General features: G+C 40.5%; 1 protein-coding gene across 4 annotated transcripts in view; it reads left to right on the top strand.

Annotated features, from left to right (window-relative positions):
• The window catches only part of TMEM182 (transmembrane protein 182), a 197550-nt gene that overhangs the window by 69007 nt on the left and 103891 nt on the right, over positions 1–24652 (top strand). For 3 of the 4 annotated variants that reach the window (XM_057308980.1, XM_057308979.1, XM_026488601.4), the window contains exon 5: positions 3628–6575. The exons of the other annotated variant lie outside the window; for it this stretch is intronic. In XM_057308980.1, coding sequence (XP_057164963.1) covers positions 3628–3848 — 221 coding nt within the window. In that variant the 3' untranslated portion in view covers positions 3849–6575. Of the gene's footprint in view, positions 1–3627; positions 6576–24652 lie in introns of those variants that run through there. 4 annotated transcript variants of the gene reach the window in all.

Raw genomic sequence — 24652 nt, 5'->3', positions numbered from 1 at the left:
GTTTTTTTTTTTATGCATTCATTTTGTCTTTTGTTTTGAAATATTTTCAGATGTACATAGAAGTTGAAAATCCCTTCACCCAGAGACTCCATCCACGTTTCAACTATCTCAATGTCTTTTATAGCAAAAGGCTCCAGTCCTGGAACAAGCTTTGCATTTAGTACTTACGTTGTCTGAATCTCCATCAGACCAGAATAAGTCCTACTTAGACCTTCCTGACCTTGACTGTACGAGAGTACAGGCCTGTGATTGTCTAGAATGTTCCTGAATTGGTGGGTCTGATGTTTCCTTCTGATTGGATTTAGGCTCCTCATCTTGACTGTATCGTAGCAGTGAGGCTGTGTAATTCTCATTGTATCTGACAAGGTGGCTAGTGACATCAGTATGCCATGCCACTGGAGATGTTCACTTTGATCATTTGAGTAAGGTGGTATTTGCCAGATTTCTTCAGTATGAGATTATTGTTTTCCCCTTTACAATTGATAAGTGTTTTGTGGGAAAAGACTTTGAGCCTGTGTAAATATTTATTTCTCATCTAAATTTCATTTACTAGTTTTAGCATTCATTTTTGTTTCTTGCTTGAATTATAACTTAAATGATTGCCAAATGGTAATTTCTAATTGAACTATTCCTTCTACATTAATAAGTTAGCATTCGCTAAGGAAAAACTTTCCCTTGTCCCTGCCTAATTTGTTCTTTCATTTATTTACATCACTGTGGGCTCATGGAGTTCTCTTTTATTCAGTGAGGAATCATGTGCCATTATCATTATTGGTTTGATAGTCTGATTGCCTCAGAACTGGCTAGGACAAGCGTCTTGAGCTAGCTTCTGAAACACTCCCACCATTCCTAGAGCACATCTGACATTCCAGATTTCTCTTGTACTTTCTGTCCCAGCCTGGATTCATCTATTTCTTTGAGATGCCTAGTTCCTGATATTTAGAAGCCAAGATCTGGACACTTGGTGTGCTCCATGCTACTGGGGTGTTGTTGCTCCCAGATCCTCTCAGGATGCAGAGCCAGGAAATAAATAAATAAATAAATAAATAAATAAATAAATAAATAAATCTTAACACACATGGGCACATACACACATTTTTATTTCTATATCTATCTATCTATCTAGAGCTATAAATTCACACTGATACATTTAATTCCAAACAAATAGCATGGTCTTTATTCTAGCTTTCCCCCTTTTCAAATTTGTAACTACCTTTCTGGGTAGTAAAGAACATGACTCCAATTAACCTCAATATATTTATTTGTTTAATCAATCTACCTCTATGTAATAGTCTCCTGACTCTTTTGTTGGCCAGGTGACTTATGTAAACCCCCCATCATAAATTCTTGCTGCCATGTCAGCTAAACCTTTGGCCTTTGGTATAAATACTTTTTAATGTCTGTTAGTCCATTTACTCTCTGTTTGTCTCTCTGTGTGCCAGTGCACACATGCACACATATACACACTGGTATAAAAAGCTGGCAATTTAATAGGTAGGGAAACACTCTTTAACCCCATGAGAAGATACAATTATAAACTGATACAATATGAATTAAATGGACAGTATCTTCAATCAGTGAACAAGTTAAAGATTGTAGTGATAGAAATGCCTATTTTCTTTGCTTTCAGGATGTAAATGCTCTTCACATAACAGCAATTTTAAAATATACGATAACTCTTCCTTATTAAGAATCATCCACATGGTTACTTACAATGCATTTTTTTTAATACTCTAAATTCAGTAATGGGTTTTGGAACTTTTGAAAGAAAATATGCATAAGGCTACTGGTTTTTCACAAAGGCAATTTTCTGTTTTTATAAAACTATCTGAAAGAACAAGAGATTCACATGATGCAAGAGAGATAAGAAACATATCAACAAATAATAACAAAGGTTTGCAGTCTGTTTGCATAAGGCAAATAGTATGCAAATAACTAAGCCAAACCTTTACATTAAGAGAAAGCAGTGTCTATATATTTGCAGAAAAATGTATTGAAATGCACAGAGTTGCTCGACAACACATGGCACTGCCATATTGTTGTCAGCATCTGAGGTACGGCTTTGCAAGGAGTTTGCTCGCCGGCTATGACTTTACTATTTCTCTCTGACATAGCTGTTGTTCAGCGGTTAAATTGCACTCTTCTGGGCTCCAGTATTTGCATTTACATTACAGACCACAGTGTGAAGGATGTTTCTTATTAGTGAAGCATCTCTGTTGGTTCTTCATTGCTCTATGGTTTGTATCACAATTATGGGAGAAAGTTTAAGACTCACCTCGGCATATTTATGGGCCCTTCTTCTTTTGTGTGTACTTCTCAGGATTCTTTACGCAATGGACGGCCCAGGAGAGAGGATATCCTAAATACTGTAGGAGCACAATTAACTGCAGAAGAGTGATTAATGACTAGGCTCTTGAAAGCTACCCTGTCCTGCCAATGTGCCTCCATCTCTGCTCCTAGTCACAGGGTTATGTTTACCTTTCAGACTGACTCGCAATTAGAATATGGAGATTTTATGCCTGATGGTTTCATTCATTAATTCAAAGACTATAATAGGTCCTTGACATGTTTGGATTGAACTTCTGGACAACTAGAAAATGACCTCAAGTATATTTTGCTCAGGGGCAAATTTGAATCCCTCAGGCTGCATGGTTTGTGTGGGCCCTGTCACTCACCAGTGTCTGTCAGCTTAGCTGACTCGCCTGGGTTTGCAGCTCAGCACGGTGGTGCTGCTCCCTTCTGTTATTTCAGTGACAACTATGTGGAAGAGTATATGCTTTGCACTATTCTCAAATTTTAGCATTCGTGAAGCTCTTCTGTCATACTGCTCCCTCCCTGCATCCCTCCATTCTTCTTCCGTTCCTTTCTCTTTTCTGATAAGGCTCTTGCTCTTAAACCTATGGTTTTACATTTCACAGAATTTTTTCATTAATTTTTTCCTCATTCTTTCCAGGCAATGTTGCCTTGATGCTATAATCAGTCTTCAGCATCCATATTTCAATTTGAAAGAATCACATGTATTCTTTTACATTAGTTCAGTGCTTTCATCTCTGTTGTCTGATGCTTACATTGACTTTTGTTTTCATTGACAAAATTACCCGCAGACTAGTTAGCTGTGTTATAATAACATAATAATAGTTGGAAAGGCCTGAGCTGAAAATCAGCTCTGAAAACTACTAGTTGTGTTTGCACATACTTAAAACCGAAGGTCAATGGTACCCATTTTATCAATTCATTATACATATTGAAATAAATAATGTATACAGTGCTCTCCCCAAACCAGGCATATAGTACAGGTGGGAAATGTTAGGAGAAATTCCACTAGTCAGGGTCTTTGACTCTTATGTTCATAAACATCTAATACAGAGCCTGGCATACAGTAAGTACTCAATAAATGCATGTCAGCTGTTGCCATTGTTCTTATGTTGCCATAGCTCTCATCTCAATGCTTTGAAAATTATAGATAAGCAGTGTGCATAGAAAACACATAATAAAGGGTATGACACAAAGTAGGTGATTTGGCTAGAATGGTATTTTTAGAGACGTATCATCAGGCAAGTGATTGGTTAGTGTTCTTGGGAAAACATCTTCATAAAGACTAAAGGTCTTTTGTTTTGTCCTTCTCAGGCATCCTGTTTTCCCTGGTGCTGATGCTGTATGTCATCTGGGTCCAGGCAGTGGCTGACATGGAAGGCTACAAAAACATGAAAATGAGAGACTGCTTGGAGTTCACCCCTTCTGTTCTGTATGGCTGGTCATTTTTCCTGGCCCCGGCAGGGATATTTTTTTCTTTGCTAGCTGGATTGCTGTTTCTAGTTATCGGGCGGCATATACAGATACATCACTAATCAAACCGTTGCCACCAGCGTTTTCTTGAGAGGTTTTAAAATGGAGCATTTTTTTTTCATTTTGTTTTGGTGATCCCAGCGTAGGATTAGTTGATGAGCTTTTTAGTTGGTATTTGGATTTTGCTTTTACATTTTGCTTGTGATTTCTTCTGATAGGAAAGTCCTAGAATCTTTCCAGACATCCACGTTTCCATCCTCTGTAGGTGCTATCAAGAGCCTAGTTCTCTAAGGAGCAGGTAACATGGGCCTCCCTCTCATTGCACCTGTTAGAGCTCACGCAGGTTACAAAGGCCTGATAATGGCGTAACACCACCCCCAGGGCCACTGAAGCTTTGATTTAAAGCTTCCTTCTCGGCATTCACTTCTGCTGCTATTTAAAAAATAATCTTTGGAGAATAATTAAGAATGGACAACAAGTGTTGTCAGAGAACTTACTCCATTTCTTCTCCACATACACACATGTATGTCCACATACACATTACTGACTCCCGTAAGCCAATTATTTATGACTTAAAAATAGATAGCAGTGTGCTTATGGCAAGAGCCAGGCAAACCCATCAGTTCAAATGGGCCACAACCAGACTGAGGACGCGTGCTTATTCCACTCTCTTACCAACAGGAGTTTGGTCACCTAATTGTGTTCCCTTAATTGTGCATGCTTACATAAACCGAAAACTATGTTTCAAAGTGGCAAATCTGTACACCAAAGTACATATAATACAGATTGTATTTTTAGGAGCTCAGTGGATTAATTGTAATATGTAATATGGTTGAAAATATGTAAAAACCAGGCACCTTAGCTTAGTACTTAGTTCTGTTTGGTATTTAAAAATTCCTCTTTAAAATTATATGCTAATATGTTCAGCATGTGAAAATTTATTGATGAAATGTGCTTTTAATATGCACTAGCTATAACCTTTCAAAATATTTCCATATGAAATGATAATAGCCTTGCTTTATTAAAGACTATGAAATATTAGCTTTTCCCAAGGTTTTATGGGTTGTAGTTCTTCTGATCATTTGATTCCCTTAATTATTGTCTCTCGGTTTCTTCATCTTTACAACAGGTATTTTAACATTTACTGAATGCTAGTTCTTTTAACCTCTTGTAAAAAAACTTGGTGCTGGTTGGTGGATAATTCTTTCTTACTGGCTAGTGTAGACATGCAGACATTTTGCATATCAAAGATGTTTGGCACTAATTTTGATTGAAATCAAATCCATCTGAGAAGCCCACGTTGCATTTGCATTTTGGAAACCTCCACTGAGGAGCAGTTTGGTGTTGGTGAGGGAACAGAGAACCCGCGTGGTATGTGAGCTTTGTTCTGGGCACAGCGTTTTACTCTGCAGCTGTTGTGAATACCTAAGGCAGGACTAAGAGGCAAATTAAGAGTGACCACCTAGAAGGTGCTGGGGTATAGAGGGGCAGTTGCTTTCCATTCAGCTGTTCCCCTGATGGAGAGATTGCTGTCTTCTCTACACATCTGTACTTTCCATTAACCTGTTCCAGTGGGAGGGATTTCTGGAGGAATAGCCATGCTCTGAGGTATCTGCAGAATCATGAGGGCATTTTAGTGTTTAGGGACAGATAGGACTAGCATGTGATAAAAACAAAACACAAAAATATAAGACAAAAAAACAAAGCTTCAGGGGTTTAACTGGTTTCTCAAGCCATCAGAGTTATAAACATTTTTTGTGGTACTCGCCTTTGTCTTTTTCTGTTTTCATTTTTATATTGCCCCATTTACTTCTTTGCTTTGGCTTGATTATTAGAAAAATAATTATGGGTTCTGTTATGCATATTTACTGTGATATTAAGTTACGGCATGCCATTACGTTTTCCAGACGATGCTAGATGTATTTGGTTAGTTCATGTCATCTGTAAATACAATTCCTTTTTGTAGAACTTTGGAATGGAGCCTTTTTTCTGATGTATTATATGTCATTTAAATTTCACATACAAGCTGCTTTCAGTAAAGGTTTGAATATTTATAAATTTCAGATGGTTATCCTCATTTTCTAATACACTTATGCGGCTACCATATATTTATCATAAGGCAATTGGCTGAATATCTGATGTGTGTGACACTTTTACACAGATACATACTTTGGAAGTATTTCATAGTTGTAATGCATCAATCACATTAATTCAGATGCATTTCCCGATCTACTTACCAGCAATCCGTGGAAAGAAGGAAGGTGAGTTGTGTGTGCTGTGTCAATAAGTAATATACTTGAAAATAGCAGAAATATGCAGTATATTCTTGTAACAGCCTTATGTCTGATTTGGGATAGTATGTGTATCTCTGTTCGGTGTATTGTCTAATTTTCAGAAGCTTCCAAACACTGTGTTAAAACCTTTTTTGAGAGTGTTGATTTTGTATCATAAAGTTTCAATGTAACAAATAAGATATCTTTTTGGTGACATTCTGGAAAGAGTGAAGTAGGAGGGCGGTGAGTCATGCCCTTGGACTTTGGGGAAAGCTGTGATCTTTCCATATTGTATTTGTTTAGGGGTTCAGTCAGTTGGGCAGCAAGTAGCATATGCACCGAGACTAACTGGAAAAACCGTACAGAGAAACTGAATGATGGTGTTCAATTTAGGGGTTGAGGGTAGGACTTAAAAAAAATACTACTAGTATGCTGTTACTGGCCATTTAGCCACTTTTATGACTAATGTATGAAATGTATTATTGAATTTGAATATTAAATCCACTTATAAAGGCATATGATGGATGAGGCGTCAGTATTTGGTTCTTACCTATGTGTCTATCATCAACACATACGTGTGTGTGTGTGTGTGTGTGTGTCTATGCAGAATTATAAATTTGGATAGAAAGAGATAAAGTGAATGACAGAAATCAATATAATTGAGATAAACAAAAATTAAAAAATCAGTTTTGGGGGACAGTAATAGAGCTTATGTCCCTGAGTACTACTTTATCTGTTTACTCAATTGATGATGGTCAATTCAGTTCAACACATAATTTGACTTATATTTTCATGAAAGAAACGAAATTAGGCTTACACAGAGGCTTAGAATGTCATCAAGGATTAGACAGATAGGGGATGCTGGTAAAAATAAGCTGTGCATACATCTTCAGGAGGGTAGACCCATGGCGCTGGGGTTATATGGAAAGAAATATAGGAAGGGGATGAGTCCCCAGTTTGATTTTGGTGGGATGCCACCAGGAATGAGGGGGCTTATACAGCAGAGATGAAATAGAAACTACATTTTTTTTTTTAGAAACTACATTTTTGTTGATTGTCTGAAAGCATCAAATACATAGAGACATTTCCTCAGTGATAACCAAGTATAGGTACAGAAATTCCAACGAAAAGGAAGATGGTATATTAGATGTTAAAAGCCAAAGAGGGTGGGGAGGTATTAAACAGCATATGTATTATAATGAGCATAAAGCAAGCACAGGAACATTTCACCTGGTTATCAGGGTAAGAGGAAAGAAAGAACAGATATCCAACTAGAGGAACTTAAAGTTTCTGAGGCAAGTGCTAGGACCTCTGTCTCCAGGAACATTAAGATCAACCTGGACCAGTCCGTAGGGGTGGGAAGTATTGGAGAGAATAAGTCTGAAATGACAGTGGAAGAGTACTGAGTCCCACTCTGGCTTCTGAAGGGTCTTGTTTCCCACTAGTGTGTTGCTGTGATGGTGAACAATTGAAGGGGCAATTGGCCGGTTGAACTTTATAAAATGATATGCCTTTGGATATAGAGAATCCTATGGTATGTCTATCTGTTCTATTTGTAAGACATCTATAAGCAAATAGAATGATTTTGAATTCAAGTGATGATTTTTCTGGTTTATACAAATGACAAAGGATAGTCTAAATTGGCTTTATGAAATAAGTGTGGTGGGAGTAATTGGCATCCTGTACTGACGCTGAGTATTATGTAGATAATTTAGGGGAGGGAAGGCTCACTGGGATAAAGTAAGTGTACAGACCGCAAAAATTTTAATATTCCCATTCTTCTGGGAGGCCAGGAGTTATTGTGACATAATTCACTAAAAATGTAAATAGTTCCCCCTTTATGTGGCAATTGGTTTTATTTTTCTTAGCATTTCTTTTTCCATTTATTCTAAACAGAGACTGCCACTGTTAAAAAATTTACCAATGCTTACAGATTGGATTGTCATTGAAAACTAGCTAAACAAATAGGTATTTGAGCAATATAGCTTTAAAAAGAGCGTTATATAAAGAATAATGCTTGTCGCTTCATATTTTGGTGTGGCATATATAGACGCTATATGCAGTATTGATATATTGTCTTTGCTCTCCCAAAATACAATTTTTTTCCTCAAGAATTTTTAGGTATATGTAAATGCTTGGAGAAATGTCAAACAGAAAGTTGGATTAGCTTCTGTGTGTGTTGTAAACATATACCCACATACCTATGTATGTTTATATTTGTGTATGTGTGTGGCCCTTATGCATGTGTATATATGGATTTGGATAACAATACATATATATTTGTCAATAGACAGGACTGAATATGCATACACACACACATATATATATATATATATATATATATATATATAATACATGTGCGTTTATAAAAATATTTTGTATATATTGTATATACGTTTATATATAACAAATGCCTAAATTTATGTTATATGTGCGTATTGCAATATCTGTCTGTCTCTGAATTTCTGAGCTCTTAAGGCTTGCTGAAGGGGCGGGCATATTTTATCTTTATGCTATTGCAAGCCTATCCCAGTGGTGAGTGAGCAATACAGCAAAGACTCAGTGAACGCTATCAGAGCCCCTCTTCCTTGGATCCAGGGCATATGTGATGATGCACGTGGATTGGTTGTGTCTGACCCTATACATGCCTAATGGCAATGACCCTGTCTTTGAACATCTTCTAACAACTGATATCTAGTTGTTAATTAATATTTACTTAACAGTAATAAGTTTTGCCAGATAAAAGAATTCTTTTCTAAAGCAGCATGCCTTTGTTAATACATTTTTCGAATCCTCCTGCAGAAGGTGAAGCCAGCTGGATGCCTCATGAGCTCCTTATTTGGGTCACTTATAGGGAGGATCCTTTGGTGTGGTGGGAAGAGTTTTAAATCCACATCTGAAGATCTGCAATCCAATCCTGGTTTTAAACTTATAATCTGACAAGTTATTCCACCTTACTTTGGCTCAGTATATTCATCTAAAATATTTACTAGTTTACTCAGCAAATAGTAATTGTGTGCATACTACGTGTCACAAACAGTGCTACATACTGGGTATATATTACTAAACAAGACAGACGTGGTATTTTCATTCTTCAAGCTAGGATTCAAGGAAACAATATAGACAACAAGCAAATGAACAACAAAAACCCCACTATGATTTATAAATTGTGTTAAATCCTGTGAGGAAAAATACATAGACATAATGACATAAAACCACGATTGTAGTCAGGGAGAGAATTGTTGTAAGGAGAGAATTCTCAATTGGAGAGAACACTGAGGATTCCGATGCATAAAAGATAGGAAGGGGTGAATGGTGGCCTGAGAAGTTTTCAGGGAGGAGGACTAGTGCAGAAGATCTGAGCGTGGAAAGACCTTGATGTGTTCTAAGAAAAGCAAGGTGGCTTGTGTGGTTGGACATTGAAGGGGAGAGTTCCATGATGAAGTTGGAGGAGAAAGGCCCCATCATTCAGGCCCCTTGTGGCTGTTATATTTTGAAGCAGAACATTGAAAGAACTTGCTGGTGGATCGGATATGGGATGAGGAGAGGGACAGGTCTGAAATCACTCTCAGATTTCTAGCCTAAGCCAATGGGTAGATGGAGAAGTCTGGAATAGAAAAGTCAGGGGGGAACAGGTGTGAGGGAGAAAGGAATGGAATTCGTGGTCCATTTTGATGATGTAATGTTTGATGTGTCTGTGAAATATCCAGGTTGAAATACTAGTACATGGCAGTCAGGAGCTCAGAGGAGCAATCCGAGCTGGAGACTCACATTTGGGAGTCACCACATTTAAAGCCATGGGAAAGATGAGACAACAAGGGAAGATGGCTAGGGAGAGAAAACTCTTTGCACTGGAGAATCCAACATTTATAGGGTGAAGAGAAGGTGGAGCCTGAAGAGAGGCCAGAAAGAGACATGGAAGCATTGATAGGAAATGTGGTGGGGAAATACCAGGGGGGAGAATGTTTTGAGAAGAGACTGAGTTTTGAACTTTACCAACACTGCTGAGAAGATGGCTGAGACAGGGACAGAAAGGGGACTTCTGGCTATGGAAGCTTGGAGGTTGTTTGTGACAATGATGACAGAAGTCTTGGCATAGTGGTGGGGACAGAAGCTGGATCTGATTGGTGTGGGGAGCTGATGAAAGATCAGCAGAACACATACTGGGCAGCTTCTAGAAGACTAGCTTTAAGAAGAACAAAGGTTCATGGACTTGGGGAGAAGGGAGTGTGAGTTCTGGAGGAAGAATTCTTAAGACCTGGGAAAATGAGAGCCAGTTTGACTATTTTGCAAATCATTCTGTCCAGCGGAGAGGGCGATGATGTGGGAAAGGACCGTGGAGAGAGTGGGGTGATGAGACATGCCAATGTATGTGTGGAAATCCAGTGTACCGGCCTCCCCTTAAAGGAGGTCATGTATTTGAAGACACCCAGGATGAAGAACGCACTCACTATATTGAACTTGGCCAAAAAACCCCCCCAAACACAAACAAAAATCCTGTTGTACGTTTACCATGTACTAGTTCCAACGTTAGGCATCAGGGTTACGGAAAGTTGAGCAAATCACCTGTATAGGTCAAATGTAATACTCTTCATTGCTTATCAGCCAAGCATATGCATAAGACCTCAGGGAGTCAACACAGTTGAAAGATAGATCTGTTAATATTTTGAGTAGGAATAGAAAATGACAGCAGAATCAGTATGTCAGGATGTTGCTGCCTATCCAGAAGATTCCATCACACTAGTGAAGTTAGATGCTCCCTGACTTGCTTCCCTAGATAAGTATTTGAGAAGGAGATTTCTTGTTAATATCTGATGGCCTTAGATTTATTCCAATCTAGAAGAATCCCGGTGACTGTCAGAAAGCTGTCCACTGGCATGATGGGAATCCTCAGCCTCCCGTTTTAAGAATAATCAACACACATATTGGATATTGCATTAGAGCCCTGGATCTGGATTCTGGATTATTTGTTTTAGGTTGTCCATTTCTGATCTGGGAAAAGACCCTAAGAGAGAAAGGAAAAGTATAGTATGTTTAGGAAGGTTGATAAATTGATCAGAATAAAGATTTTAAAAATCGACTCTGTTTGGATTCTAAGAAATTCTTGTGTTTCTAATTCATCGGCAGTAAAATTAGAGGAGTTAATTTTTTAAGGTGAGTATAGAAGAGTTTCTACTCTTTAGTAATTGGCCTGACTGACCACTGGCACAAACAGTAAAACATCTCAGGTGCCCACCAAGAGGGGCTACATCTTACGCTAAAAGATATTGTTTTTGATTGATCAATAGTATTATCAACATAGATCATGATTTCCAACACTTTGTCCACATTATTTTTTATAGATAACAAGATTTTCCAAATTAATCTGGTTGTTTTATAATGTTGTCTTAATCATAAACGGTGAACCCCAAAGCCTACAATTTCACTACCTATCAAGCTTTCAGAAAAATACAGTTTCCAAGGTCTGTTACTGCCTATTCACAGACACAATAGGACAGAAAAAAAAAGTCATTAAAGAAATCTTGTAATTCTCCAAGCTGTTTTCCTTTACAAAAGCAATACATATTCATTAGATAATTCAAAAAGTATAAATAAGCAGAAAGAAAGACACAAATTCACCCATAATTCCACCTCTAGAGTCAAGTGGTATATATAGTTATAATAGGTAGCCAGAAGAGGGTCATACAGAATAAAGTTTTGCAAACTTAGTTTTTTACTTAATACTGTATCTTAAACATGTTTGTGTCTTTAAATATTTCAAAGATTACTACACACTTTCAATTACAGCCAAGCCAGTGCAGCTCAAAAGCATGCCAACCCAGTCTGTTTTTGGAGTCACTTTGCTATTGTCTATGTGGACATAGTTTAGAAAGGAGGAATAGTAGGGACCATCCACCTGGGTTATCATGAATTACATAATTGTGGACAATTAAAAATTGTATTAAGAAAATAAAGAGTGCTCTCTAAATTTCCACGGAATGAAAATCAAGACAGGATTAACCAAGAAGACTACTCTGATTTTTGAGCGCTTCCTCTGTGCCAGTAGCTTTTTGTACATTGTCTGTGATGTCATTCCACTGGGAAGTTGAAGGAACGGAAACAGAAAGGGTATGTAACTTGCCCAACACTCCACAACTAGGAGGGGTTGGAGATGTGTTTTTAGGTGTTTGAATCTCCCTGTTCTTTCTATAATACCAATTGGCTTGTCCCTAATAGCAGTCGGAAAGTGTTTTTGAACATATTTGAATAACAACAGAAAGATTTCTTTGAATAGGTATGTGTTCGATTAGTTGCATGATTTGAAAAACCAAACTGCACAAAGTGAGCTATTTTACAGTCCTCCACTGACCACTCACTTTGATGTAGTCTTTGGGCTTCAAGCATTAAGTGGGATGGTTAGAGTATGTCAGGGTCCCTGTGACATGCTCAATGACCTCAGTGACCTAGAATCTGGTATGAGGCAACAGGAGTCCTAAGACACTTTAATGGCTTATGCCACTCTGGGGGCAAAATAGAAGGACCGCTGTGTGGAAAGCAGATACTGCCTTGCTGAAATGGTTTCCTGGTTTTATTATTGAAAGCTATCACTCGCAGTGTTGGAGAAAACACCCAGCTATGTGACAGGAGACAGACAGTGGAATTCTGAGTCTAAAACCTATCTGTGTACCCTCCAGCAAGTTACTTAGCTTCTTTACTTTTCTCCAAACAACAAAATTGGGCAAAACCCCTAGTATGATATCCAGTCTGCAGCTGACTTTTAACAGAGTTCCCACTCAACGCCAATTAGGGTAGCAGGGATGGAAGACTTCCAGGAAAGCAAGAGGGCTCTGGAGAGACAGAGAAAGATGGCCAGGGTTGGAATCTGAGTTCCACTACGAGCAGCACAATCTTGAGCAATTACAGACTTCTCTATGCCTCAGTCTCTGTATCCACAAAGTAAGGACAGTAAGATGTTTGTGCAAGGTGTTTAGAACAGTGCCTGACACAGAGTAGGTGCTTAATAAATGTTATCTACTCTTGCTATTGTTGTGTTATTATAGTTTTGAGTTACCGTGTTTCTCTAATTTCTGATCCAGGACTACTTAACTTCACTTTTCAAATGTCAATGGATAGAATTTTTCCAGGACCCCTCCCCCCATTCCTATATATTCATTTTATGAACATCTTCCATCTCACGGCCTCTCCTTATATAAGATTTCCCAGGAGTGTGAGGAGAGCCAGAAAAACTTGGGGGAAGGGGTGACAGTTGTAATATTATGTTCCCTTTAGAGAAAACAGACCACCAAAGAAGAGAAGTTAGCTCAGAAATCACTTGGGTGGGTTTCCATATGTGGTTGGCCAACCCATCTCCACCCCCACCCCCACCCCCAAAAAAGTCCAAATTGAATTAGTGCCCTTTTAAAATAGGGAATACATTTAAATATCTGTAAAAGGAAAACACAGCAAGATAATGAAAAACGGCTCTCCTGCACATCGGCTTTCCTTGTCCCCTTGTTATGTGGCTTCACTTTGAAACAGATCGCTCTCATTGCAACACGTAGCATGCTGCCAGCCACCACATGGCTATTTGGCAGCTATTTAAAGCACAGATCATATTACCGCACTGCAGTGCTAGGCACCCATGTTCCAACTGGTACACAACTGATCTAAACAGAAATCAACTTCAGGTCTTCTTCTCTGAAATTAAATGTGAAGGCGTGATCTCTAGGATCCTTTCTTCTTTCTTTTGTGTTACTTCTTTTTGGACCGGTGTCTTGCACCACGGGGGAAATTCAGTTAGGTCGTCAGTCTGATACACCGTATCATCAGATATGTGAGCTTTTCCTCCCTTCTGCATTTGCCTAAGAGCTTCTAAACGTGGAAAATCAAAAGTACTAAATGGAATGAAATGACCTGTCAAGGGTAGATATTGCATGTGTGAACAACGTCAAAAAATTCCCCAGCTTCAAGGCCCTCCAGCCTGAGCTGCTTTTTTCTTTGCTTTCCTCCTCTCCTCCCCTCTCCTCCCCTCTCCTCCCCTCTCCTCCCCTCTCCTCCCCTCTCCTCCCCTCTCCTCCCCTCCCCTCCCCTCCCCTCCCCTCCCCTCCCCTCCCCTCCCCTCCCCTCTCCCCTCCCCTCCCCTCCCCTCCCCTCCCCTCCCCTCCCCTCCCCTCCCCTCCCCTCCCCTCCTCTTCTCTTCTCTTCTCTTCTCTTCTCTTCTCTTCTCTTCTCTTCTCTTCTCTTCTCTTCTCTTCTCTTCTCTTCCCTTCTCTTCTCTTCCCTTCTCTTCTTTTCGAACCGAAGTACTTTGCGTATCATTGATCTTGGAAGATTGTTTCTTGACAAGAAACCATTTTGCCCCTGCCTAAGCTGCCTCAGCTAAGATTCGGAAGTGCGGCTGAGTGTTCAGTGTTAGAAGAGCAGATTCAAGCCTCACCTTCATTATCATACAATATTTATATTTCACGTAATATTCAAAAAAGACAAACAAGCAACTTCCAAAAAGATTTGACTAGTACATACACTGGATAACAGTGACTTGTGGTTTTAGGATTAGAGAAATGAAAGTGTTTTGGAATGTGACTTGGTTCAGAGATAAGGCTCGGCGCAGCTGTTAACCAGAGAAATCAAATTGCCTACCCTAGGAATGATCAGGGAGGGTCACATTTGCCTCAGGTCGCATGGAATAGAGTTATCCTTGGTGGAGCAAACCAATAGAATTGCTAGTGTTTATGGGAAATGGGGGATGAGAACACTGCTTCTCCTCATGGCTGATACATGTCATAATCTTAGGAAAGGCATTACTTCTTTTTTCTATCTGTGAAATATAAATAGTCGTTGAGAGAGCTGGAAAAAACAAGGCAGGCAGCTCATTTCTCAGATTGCCACATATTATCGTTGCAATAAAAAGCCATCAGGAAAACTGGTCATGATTCTGACATCCCTCCTGGTTCTGGCTCAAGGTGACCTGTAGGTCAGGGTAGTTAATTCTGGGAGTGATCACCAAGGTTAGGAGTGTTGCTAACTCCTCCCTGACCAAGTGTCCACAGTACTCAGTAAAGAATAACAATGGCTGAATGGCTGAGGGAATGAATGGATCAAGCTGTCGTGAAATTTGGGCCGGGAGCAAGGTCACTTTTACTGATCACTTAGGAGAAACTGAAGCAGCATGTAAATATTTATATTAAACTAACATTTTGTGGCCCATTTATGGTCATTTAGAAAAATAAAAGTCATTCCTTTAAAGAGTTAGGACAGAGCAGAAGTTGGGATTCTATCTTTCTCTTTTAATGTATCCTAATTAGCCGGTTATTCCTTCAGTTCCCAGCAGGAGAAGTTGAAGTGCAGGGCTGAGGTTATGGGGGACCTGAAGTTTTTCACCAGGGAGTGCTAGTTCCTTCACCTACACTGAGCATCTCTGGGTTAAGAATTTCTTATTTACTTGGAGTACTTTGTTGAAATACACTTCATAAAAAAGGTGCTAATAATGTCACAGAGCCGGCTTCTGTTATACTTTCTAGGAAGCGGGTCCCTGGTTTATGCCACAGGACCAGTACAGCTAATTGTGTCAAGGTGGGGCTCCTGGCCCAAGGACAGCCAGTCCAGAGCCTATCCAGCTGCTCAGGACGCATGACCTGTAGCCCAGGGCAAAAGCTGGTCAGTTGGATTCTTCTTTCTCTCCCCTCCCTCTTTCTTTTCTCTCATCTCCCAACTGTTACCTTCCCAGTAATTTATACTGGGACATATCTGAAGGTGTTTGGAAGAAGTGGAGGCAGAAGCCTGGAGGATCCATGAACAGTTGTTTTGTTTTGTTTTAAGATTTTATTTATTTGAGAGAGAGAGAGAGAGAGAGAGAGAGCGATCACAAGCGGGGGTAAAGGGTAGAGGAAGAAGCAGACTCCATGCTGAGCAGGGAGCCTGATGTGGGACTCCATCCCAGGGCTCCCTGCTCAGTGGGGAGTCTGTTTCTCCCTCTCCTTCTGCTTATGCTTTTTTTCTCTCTCAAATGAATGAATAAAATCTTTAAAAAAAATACCCGATGGTGTCCACGAGATCTAGAGGCTTTTACTGCTGTTGCCTCTGAGCCTCCTGCGTTCCTGCTCCAGGCTCCAGGTTCCAGGCAGCCTAGCTCCTTCTGTGTCCTGTTCTTGGCTTTCCTTCTTGCACCATGCATTTTGCTTCAACACACCGTCCTCCACTTCAACTAGACTGAGAGTGTCCCTATTCTGGTGACCCAGAAAGCCAGCCAAAACAGGAAAGGAAAACTTAGAGGCAGTTTTCTCATCCGGTAGGTCAAGGTCCGTTTTACTCGTAAGACTAACAGTTGAAGGGTAGAAGGAAGTATGTTCATATTGCTTGTCTACCATTGAGGGAATCAAGAAAGCTGTAGCAGCTGAGGATTTGCTATTCACCCAGTTGCATCTAAGCGTTTATACCTCACAGAATATTTGATTTCTAATCTGCCCCTCCCTTCGTTGTATGTTAGTGATATAGGTGTCTTAACGGATATTGCTAATTTCATGTGTCTGATCGTCTACCCATTATTTTCAACATCAGAATCCTCAGACTTAATGAACAATCAATTTTTTGACAACCATTTTATACAAATGACCAATTGTACCCGATAGCCTAGGAACTCCAGATTCAAAAGCACTGGACTGCTGGCATTAAGCCCCAATGGCGTGTGAACTAATGGAGCTTTCAACACTTACGTTTTAAGCATTTCTGTACATAGAGGTGGTCAAGGTCAGGATACCAGCTCTGATAATGAGTTCAAGATCTTTTGTGAGCTTCCCTGGGAAGTAAGCTGTTGTTTACAACACTGGAGCTTTGGGAAAGTGCATTCTGAGTTTTAACCAATCAACAAATGAATTTTTGGAACATAAACGACTTATTAACAGGATCCTATCTGCATACATTTTCCATTTGGTCATGTAAAAAGAAGAGTGAAGAAGGGTTTCAAACGTAGAACTTCTGGTTCTTTGGATATGCTTCTAAACATGAGTTTCTGCCATGACTTACAGACATGATGTGCCCACCAATATGGTGGTTGTAAAGAAGGACTAGGCATAAGTTTTTGATACAATGCTCCTTTTATTTCATAGGACACATACCTACATTTTCTTATGTATTATACAGACGTGAATTGTGTATACCAAGGCGAGAAAACTCAAGAAAAATGGAAAATATTGACATACTTCATGTTGGTATGCCCCGATTTCCCTATGCCCAGCATGGAAGAATGACAGACAAACATCTGGTCTTGATGGATACAGTGGTCACATTTTTCACTGGACTGTATCTGCCTACATCCTTTATTCTGCCAAGTTTCTACTTTGTACATAATCAAAACATATTTTGAGGATGTATTTCTGGGCTATGAATTAACAGTTCCATTTCAATGATTCTCCTCAATCTTTCAAGTTCTATGCATTGAAAATACTTCCTTCTTTTATTATTATTGTAGTTATTGTTGCCTTTTTTCTACTGGATTTATAAGTCAGAAAGTACATCACAGTCAATTCATGATTCTGATTGGAAAAACCTCACCCAACTTGATGAGGTGCAGAAGGTCTTTAAAGGGTTTCTTTCTAGAATTCATTCTCAAGGAATGTAGACATTGGGACAAGGAGGTCAGAACCAAAGACAGGATCATATACAAATGTGTTCAAGTCCAGCACTTAAATATAGGCCAGAAGAAGTTGGAACTATTGCAAACGACATTTATAATATCATTTGAGGGACAGCTGGGGTCAGTGCTAAATTCTGAATTATCAGATGCAGTGAGGCTACTCTTGCATAACAATAAGCATGGGCTGTCGCACTGAACAGAAAATAACCACAATTTCACCTTGGAAAGTATTTTCTAAATAAAACAGTAATTGTTTATAGGGAGCTACTCATGACTTACTTTTTTCCCCCCTACCCTCAAGAATCACCCAGGAATAAGGTAAACTTTTTATCATAATTTATACAATGTGGTAATTTTTTGAATAGTTGAGAATTTGTATAGCCTGATAACAGATCTGCCAAACTGCACACAGCCATCCTGCACTGGCAGGAAGACGGGCTTGGATGACCTGCTGGGTCCTTCTCGTTTCGAATGTCTGTGAGTCTTTGAAATACATCCCAGAGCTTAATTATGACAGCGGTCTTTGTTATTCTGAGCCCCTAACGGCATACTTCATGAGCACAATGTAAGAAGAAAAGGATTGGTGCCTTTGCAGTGGTTGGCACCCAAACTGGAACACAGGATGATTTCGCAGAGGAGCTCCTCTTTCTCAGGCAGGTGGAAGGTTGGAGGACGAATGGTGGGTTAGGGATCAGAGAGTTGCTGGTAGGAGCTCATCACACTAATTCTGTTATTTGTTCACAGTCTAGTGTAAATCAATTATGGGCATAATTTTTGTAGAAATAACAGCAGTGTTAGTTTTGTCCCCTAGCATCAATTTAAACAACTTAGCTATCATTTCTCTCCCTCACTACATCCAGTCCTGGCTTGGGCATCTCCCTGGAATTGTGCACAGGGACTGGACAATCAAGCACCATGCTTTTAAAAAAAATGTTTTAATCTGAAATAAATTTAAACTTACAGAGCATTTGGGAAGATAGAGAACTCCCACACACACCCTCCCTTGCTTCCTCCAATGTTAATATCTCATGAAACCACAGTACAACTTTTAAGAAGTCAACCTTGGTATGATACCACTAATTAAAACTATGCACCTCTTTTGGATCTTGCCAGTCTTCCCTCTGCCAGTCTTTTTCTGTCCTGGGTCTGAGCCAGGACTCCCCATTGAATTTGGTTGCACTGTCTCCTGAGCCTCCTCCAGTCTGTGACCTTTCCTCAGCTTTTCCTTGTCTTTCATGACCTTGGGACTTTTGAAGAGAACTGGTCAAGCACCTTGTCAGGTGTCTCTCATTTCGGTTTTGTCTGATGTTTTGACAGATTGGAGCTATGGATTTTGGGAAAGAATACTGCAGAGATGATGTACCTGTCTCAGAGCACCATGAGACATAGGATATTAATCTGTCCCATTACTGGTGAGGGTAACCTTAATCAAAGTGGGGTCTGCTAAGTCAATGACATGTAACTTATTCCAGTTTTGTGAACAGGGCCTGAGTTGGCAAAAGAACCTAGCTAGCCTTCTGTTAATAATTTAGTAGACATGGAGTTTGAACGGTATGCATGTGCACTGAGCAAGAGTTCAATGCTTCGAATCCTTGATGGGGCATGCATTTTTAATTTTCTTGCCCTGTGATTTGTGATCATCATGGTGTATATAGGTCTAAATGCTTCTCTGGTGGTAATGTGGCTGTTTGTAGCCATCTGTGAGTCAACTCCTGTCCCCACTTTGCCTAGGCCCCAACTCTAAGGCTGAAGGTTTCTCCATTTATGAGCTTTATACATGACAAAGGAAGGAGCACTGATCCAGGAACCATCTTGGGAGTTCTTTTTTATCCACATATGCCACATATATCTTTTTTCTCCTTAGCCCTGGAAGGTAGAGAAATCAGACTACTCCACAGATTAAAAAACAAACCCCCCCCAAAAAAAACCAACCCAGGGTCGAAGACTCGCTTTATATGGCTACAACAGTGCACAGTTAGAGGACCCAGGTTCTCCGAAGCTCAGTCCACTGAGCTGCCTTGACACTCAGTTCACCCAGCAAAAGAGGCTCGGGGCCCTGGGGGTCCAGAGCAGTCCAATCTATGAGCAGGTGCCTCGAACTCTGAATGTATTACCAAGTTATTATAAAAGCCAAGGAACATTAGTTAATCACTCTGGCTTTTCCACTTGGCGGTTGTTATTTCAGGAATAAAATATTCCTGGGGTCTATTTCTAATTTAATGCCAAGATGCAAATTGTGCCTCACCTGTTTCACCGAAGTGTTATTTATGCCCAAATAACACCTCCTAGATAAGGACCCATTGTGCCTGTTTCCTTCTTTGGAAATTCAGGATAATAATAGTAATCAGCTGCACACAAAGCAATTGTGGAGGGTGGGGGATGGGAAAGGCTCAATAATTATAACAGCTCAGGAAAAACCAAAATCCAGGAAGAGTGCTATGGAAATGCTAAATGCAATAGTGAGAATTATGACATCTCTGCAAATTCACCACCAGAGGCCAGGATAACACAAATGCTGGGTAAACATTAGCTTCATTCGACAAATATGTATTGGCTACATATACCATCAGAATCTGAAGTTAGAAAGGATCATTGATAAATATAGCCACAGCTAAACAGTTTTTTAATAGGTTTTATTTTTTTAGAGCAGTTTAAGTTCACAGCAGCATTAAGCTGGAGATACAGAGATTTCCCATACACCCCCTGTTTTCCCACCCCACCCCCCACACATACACACGGCCTCTCCCTTATCAGCACCCGCCCCCCCCCCCCCAGAGTGGTACATTTGTTGCAGTTGATGAACCTCCACTGACATGTCATTATCACCCAGGGTCCATGGTTTACATTTAGGTTCACTCTTACTATTATACATTCAGTGGATTTGGACAAATATATAGTATGTATCCACCCTACAGTATCATACAAAGCAGTTCACTGTCCTAAAATTCTTCTGTGCTCCACCTATGCATTTCTCCTTCCCTCTTTATCCTCGGCAACTCCTGATCTTTTTACTGTCTCCATAGTTTTGCCTTTTCCAGAATGTCATATTGTGGGGGGTGCCTGGGTGGCTCAGTCCGCTAAGTGTCCTCCGACTCTTGATTCCCACTCAAGTCATGATCTCAGAGTCATGGGATTGAACCCCGAGGTGGGCTCTGCACTCAGTGGGGAGGCTGCTTGAAGATTCTCTCTCTCCCTTGCCCTCTGCCCCTACCCCTGCTCTTCCACGCTCTCTCTCTCTTTCTCTCTCAAGTAAATATATGAATCTTTAAAAAACTAAAGCAGAATGTCATATTGTGGGAACCATACAACACGCAGCCTTTTCAGATTGGCTGTTTCGCTTAATCATATGCATGTGATGTTCCTCCATTTCTTCTCACGACTTGATAGTTTGTTTCTTTTTAGCACGGAATATTATTCTATTATGTGGGTGTACCACAGTTGGTGTGTGTGTTTGTTTGTTTTATCCATTCACCTACTGAAGGACATCTTTGTTGGGTCCAAGTTTTGGCAATTACGAATAAAGCTGCTATAAACATCCAGGTACAGGTTTGTGCGTGGACGTAAGTGTTCGGCTCCTTTGGGTAAATACCAAGGAGCACGATTGCTGGATCATATGGTAAGAGAGTGTTCAGTTTTGTAAGAAACTTCTCCAAACTGTTGCAACTGTCTTCCACAGTGGCTGTAGTGTTTTCCGCTTTGCTGTGCCACCAGCAATGAGCGAGGGTTCCTGTTGCTCCAATCCTCCCCAACATTTGGTGTTGTCAGTTTTCTGGATGTGGGCCATTCTGATACACGTGTAGTAGTATCTCTTTATGCTAAAAGTTGTTGTGTGCTTAATATGTGTCAGACACTGGGCTAAGCACTATACTGATCTCATTTAATCTTTATAAAAGTCTGATGAGATAAGTGCTATGGTTTTGTCTTTCTATTTTACAGAGAGGTAAAGGGAAGTTGAGAGAGGTTATGTAACTTTGCCTAAGGTCCCATAAATAGCAAGGACAAAGCCAAGGGTTCAGAGGCACTCCCTCACAATATGAGACTGTGTTCCTGCGACAGCGCTGGTCTGCATGTTCACCCCCTCCTTTTACAGAGGAGGACCTTCGTTCCAGATCTGGGAAATGACTCGCTTGGAAGTCGTGGCTGTTTAGAATAAGACATAGGAAGAGAACCCCATCTCTACCAGCCTTGTCCTCCGTACCACACACAACCCAGCTGTCAATCATGTCAGGTTCGGCCTCTGATAGAAGGTGTGCAGTCTTTGGCTTTATACTGAGGAATCCTGATGGATGATGGCTATTCCAAGCTTCTTAGATCCAGTGCTTGTTATAAATGTACTTAATTTCATGCTCAGATTAAAGACAGAGGACCTCTCGTGAGTGCAACACATAAACCTAGCATCGCCTTGCTATCTCGTTGAAATATGTTGCCTACCCCGTGCATGAACGCCAGCCACAGATGAGAGCTCTGTGTTATTGCGATACCTCCCTCCACTGTTAATTGTCTTCGTAGGTAGTTTCCATTCCCAGTTCTATGATACCCTGTGGTGTTTCTAATTTTTTCATACGAAATAGAGAATTCTTAAAACATTAGTTCCAACCCAATTCAGTTTTAAAAACAAATGTTTGGCATAAGAAGGTGAAGTTTGTGGATTTTTTTTTTCAATTTAGAGGGTTGTAATTCCAAAAATGTCAAGAATTATAAAGTTGCTCATTAAGACAAGTAAGAGAAATGATTTGCTCTTAAGTGGAATTAGAGAACAGAAAAATGCAAATAGTCTAGCATTGACTAACTTCTAGATGGGGCATGATTTGTTGCTGTGAATAGGGTGGAGATTCTGCTCTTGAAAATATGAGGACTCTTTTTTTTGTTTTTTAAAGATTTTATTTATTCGACAGAGATAGAGACAGCCAGCGAGAGAGGGAACACAAGCAAGGGGAGTGGGAGAGGAAGAAGCAGGCTCATAGCGGAGGAGCCTGATGTGGGGCTCGATCCAATAACGCCAGGATCACGCCCTGAGCCAAAGGCAGATGCTTAACCACTGTGCCACCCAGCCGCCCCGAAAATATGAGGACTCTTATCACTGAACGGCCAGTATGGGCCTTGCAGAATTCTTTTTTTCTGTAGTAATACCGAGAGATGGCTTTGCTGGACTCAATGCTACCTTGATGGACCACCACTACCCGCTGTGGAATGTGGTTTCTAAGGCTGTGGCGGGGGCCGAAGCAAAAGACCCATGATGAGCTGTGGCAGAGCAGCTGGGGTAGCCTCACTCTTGACTGAGCAGCAGATGAGGGGCTGATGGTACTCGTGTCTCCCGTGGATTTGGTTGTAGCTGCACGCTCGTTCTTTCTAAACCCAAGGATGCAGGCTGATTATCGTCTCTCTGGGTAGGGGACTTCAAGGGAAGTTGCCAGTTGAAGGAGGCAACAGGTGGCTTCTGAGAGCTCCCCACTCAGGATTGGCTATATAGTCTGTGGGGCCCAGGCCAAAATGAAAAGAGCAGCTCCTTGTTGAAAAATTATTAAGAATTTCAAGAGCAGAGCACCAATCCAAGCATGGGTCCCAGTGTGGGGCCAGGTCTGACTACTTCTGTCACTTGCCCATAAAGCTGACCCTGTCCCCAGTGTTAGCCTCTCTCTCACTTTTGTACCCAATCTGTATAAAGTAGGAGACAGTCCTCTATCTTAACCTACACTTTCATTTTATCAGAGTAAAATTACTCATTGTTCCAGTTCTTTATATTTCAGTAGGTAGAAATTCCTAGTAGAATTTCATGGGCTTGTTGGCTGAAATTAATGTTAATATGAAATACTGATTAATATTTTCAAGTCACCTTTTACAAATTCACCAAGTCGTCTTCCCTTTGACTCGAAAAACCTAATTATCCAATTCCGCCTCAACACACTGCATTGTGTTTACATTTCACCTGTATGATTTAGGTTTTGTAGGTCTTAAGTTTCAAAACAAAAGACCATGAAGCTCAGTTATCACTTTTGACAGCTACAGTGTGAACTTAGGGTTTAACTTTCTTGATTCAAGAAAGGTGTCATTTTTTCCCCCTTAGTTCCACTGCCTGGTGCAGTGGATCACAACCGTGATTGGACCTGAGTCTTTCTTTCAAGGGCTCCTATTTAACAAGGTATAAAAGCGCATAACTACATTAGTGTTATGCCATGTGGTAAGTATGTCTGACTGGTTAAGGATGTGCAAAGGTGGGAGGGCTTCATTTAGCCGCAGGCGAATGAAGGGAAGGCTTTTCAGAGGACTCTAGGGTAGAAACTCCCATGTACTGTCCCCTCTGCCCTGCTTGGTAATCCACAGTGCACGTTTGCCATTCCCCAAGGAGATAACCCCTTCTCGTTTGTCAGTAGTAACATCTCAAGGAACCAACATCCTGAAGATTCTTTGGAAACTGTGGTAGAGGTCACCAGGAAGTCAGCGATGACATTTAAAGCAGGGATGAAGCAGATGAACATTTTAGAAGCTGTTCCAGGGCTTTGTGGAAAATGGATGATCGGACCTGGGCAACGTGACTGTAAAGGATCCCAGCCCGTGGAGGTCTAGCAGCTGTTCAGGTGGCGAGACTGTAAGACCTCAACCAACTGTGGGCAGAGGAAGGGTGGTGAGAGGATGAGTTTGAGATGCATGGTGGATGTGAACAACGGAGGGGAGAGAAAAATCAAGAGTTGGTAAGGACCCACTCTTTTCTCGAAGGTAGTACAACAGGCATTCATTATGAGTTTTTTTTTAAAAAAGATTTTATTTATTTATTTGTCAGAAAGAGAGAGAGAGAACCAGGCAGAGGGAGAAGCAGACTTACTGAGCAGGGAGCCTGATGTGGGACTCAATCCCAGGACCCTGGGATCATGACCTGAGCTGAAGGCAGACACTTAACCGACTGAGCCACCCAGGCATCCCAGACATTCATGATTGGTAATACCCCATACAGTATCGAGTAACCAGTACTAATTATGCTTGTGTT

Source organism: Ursus arctos, unplaced genomic scaffold (assembly GCF_023065955.2).
Source record: "Ursus arctos isolate Adak ecotype North America unplaced genomic scaffold, UrsArc2.0 scaffold_8, whole genome shotgun sequence".
NCBI classification, from domain to species: domain Eukaryota; kingdom Metazoa; phylum Chordata; class Mammalia; order Carnivora; family Ursidae; genus Ursus; species Ursus arctos.
The sequence above is the reverse complement of the archived record's forward strand: the minus strand, read 5'-3'. Positions and strand labels throughout refer to the sequence as shown.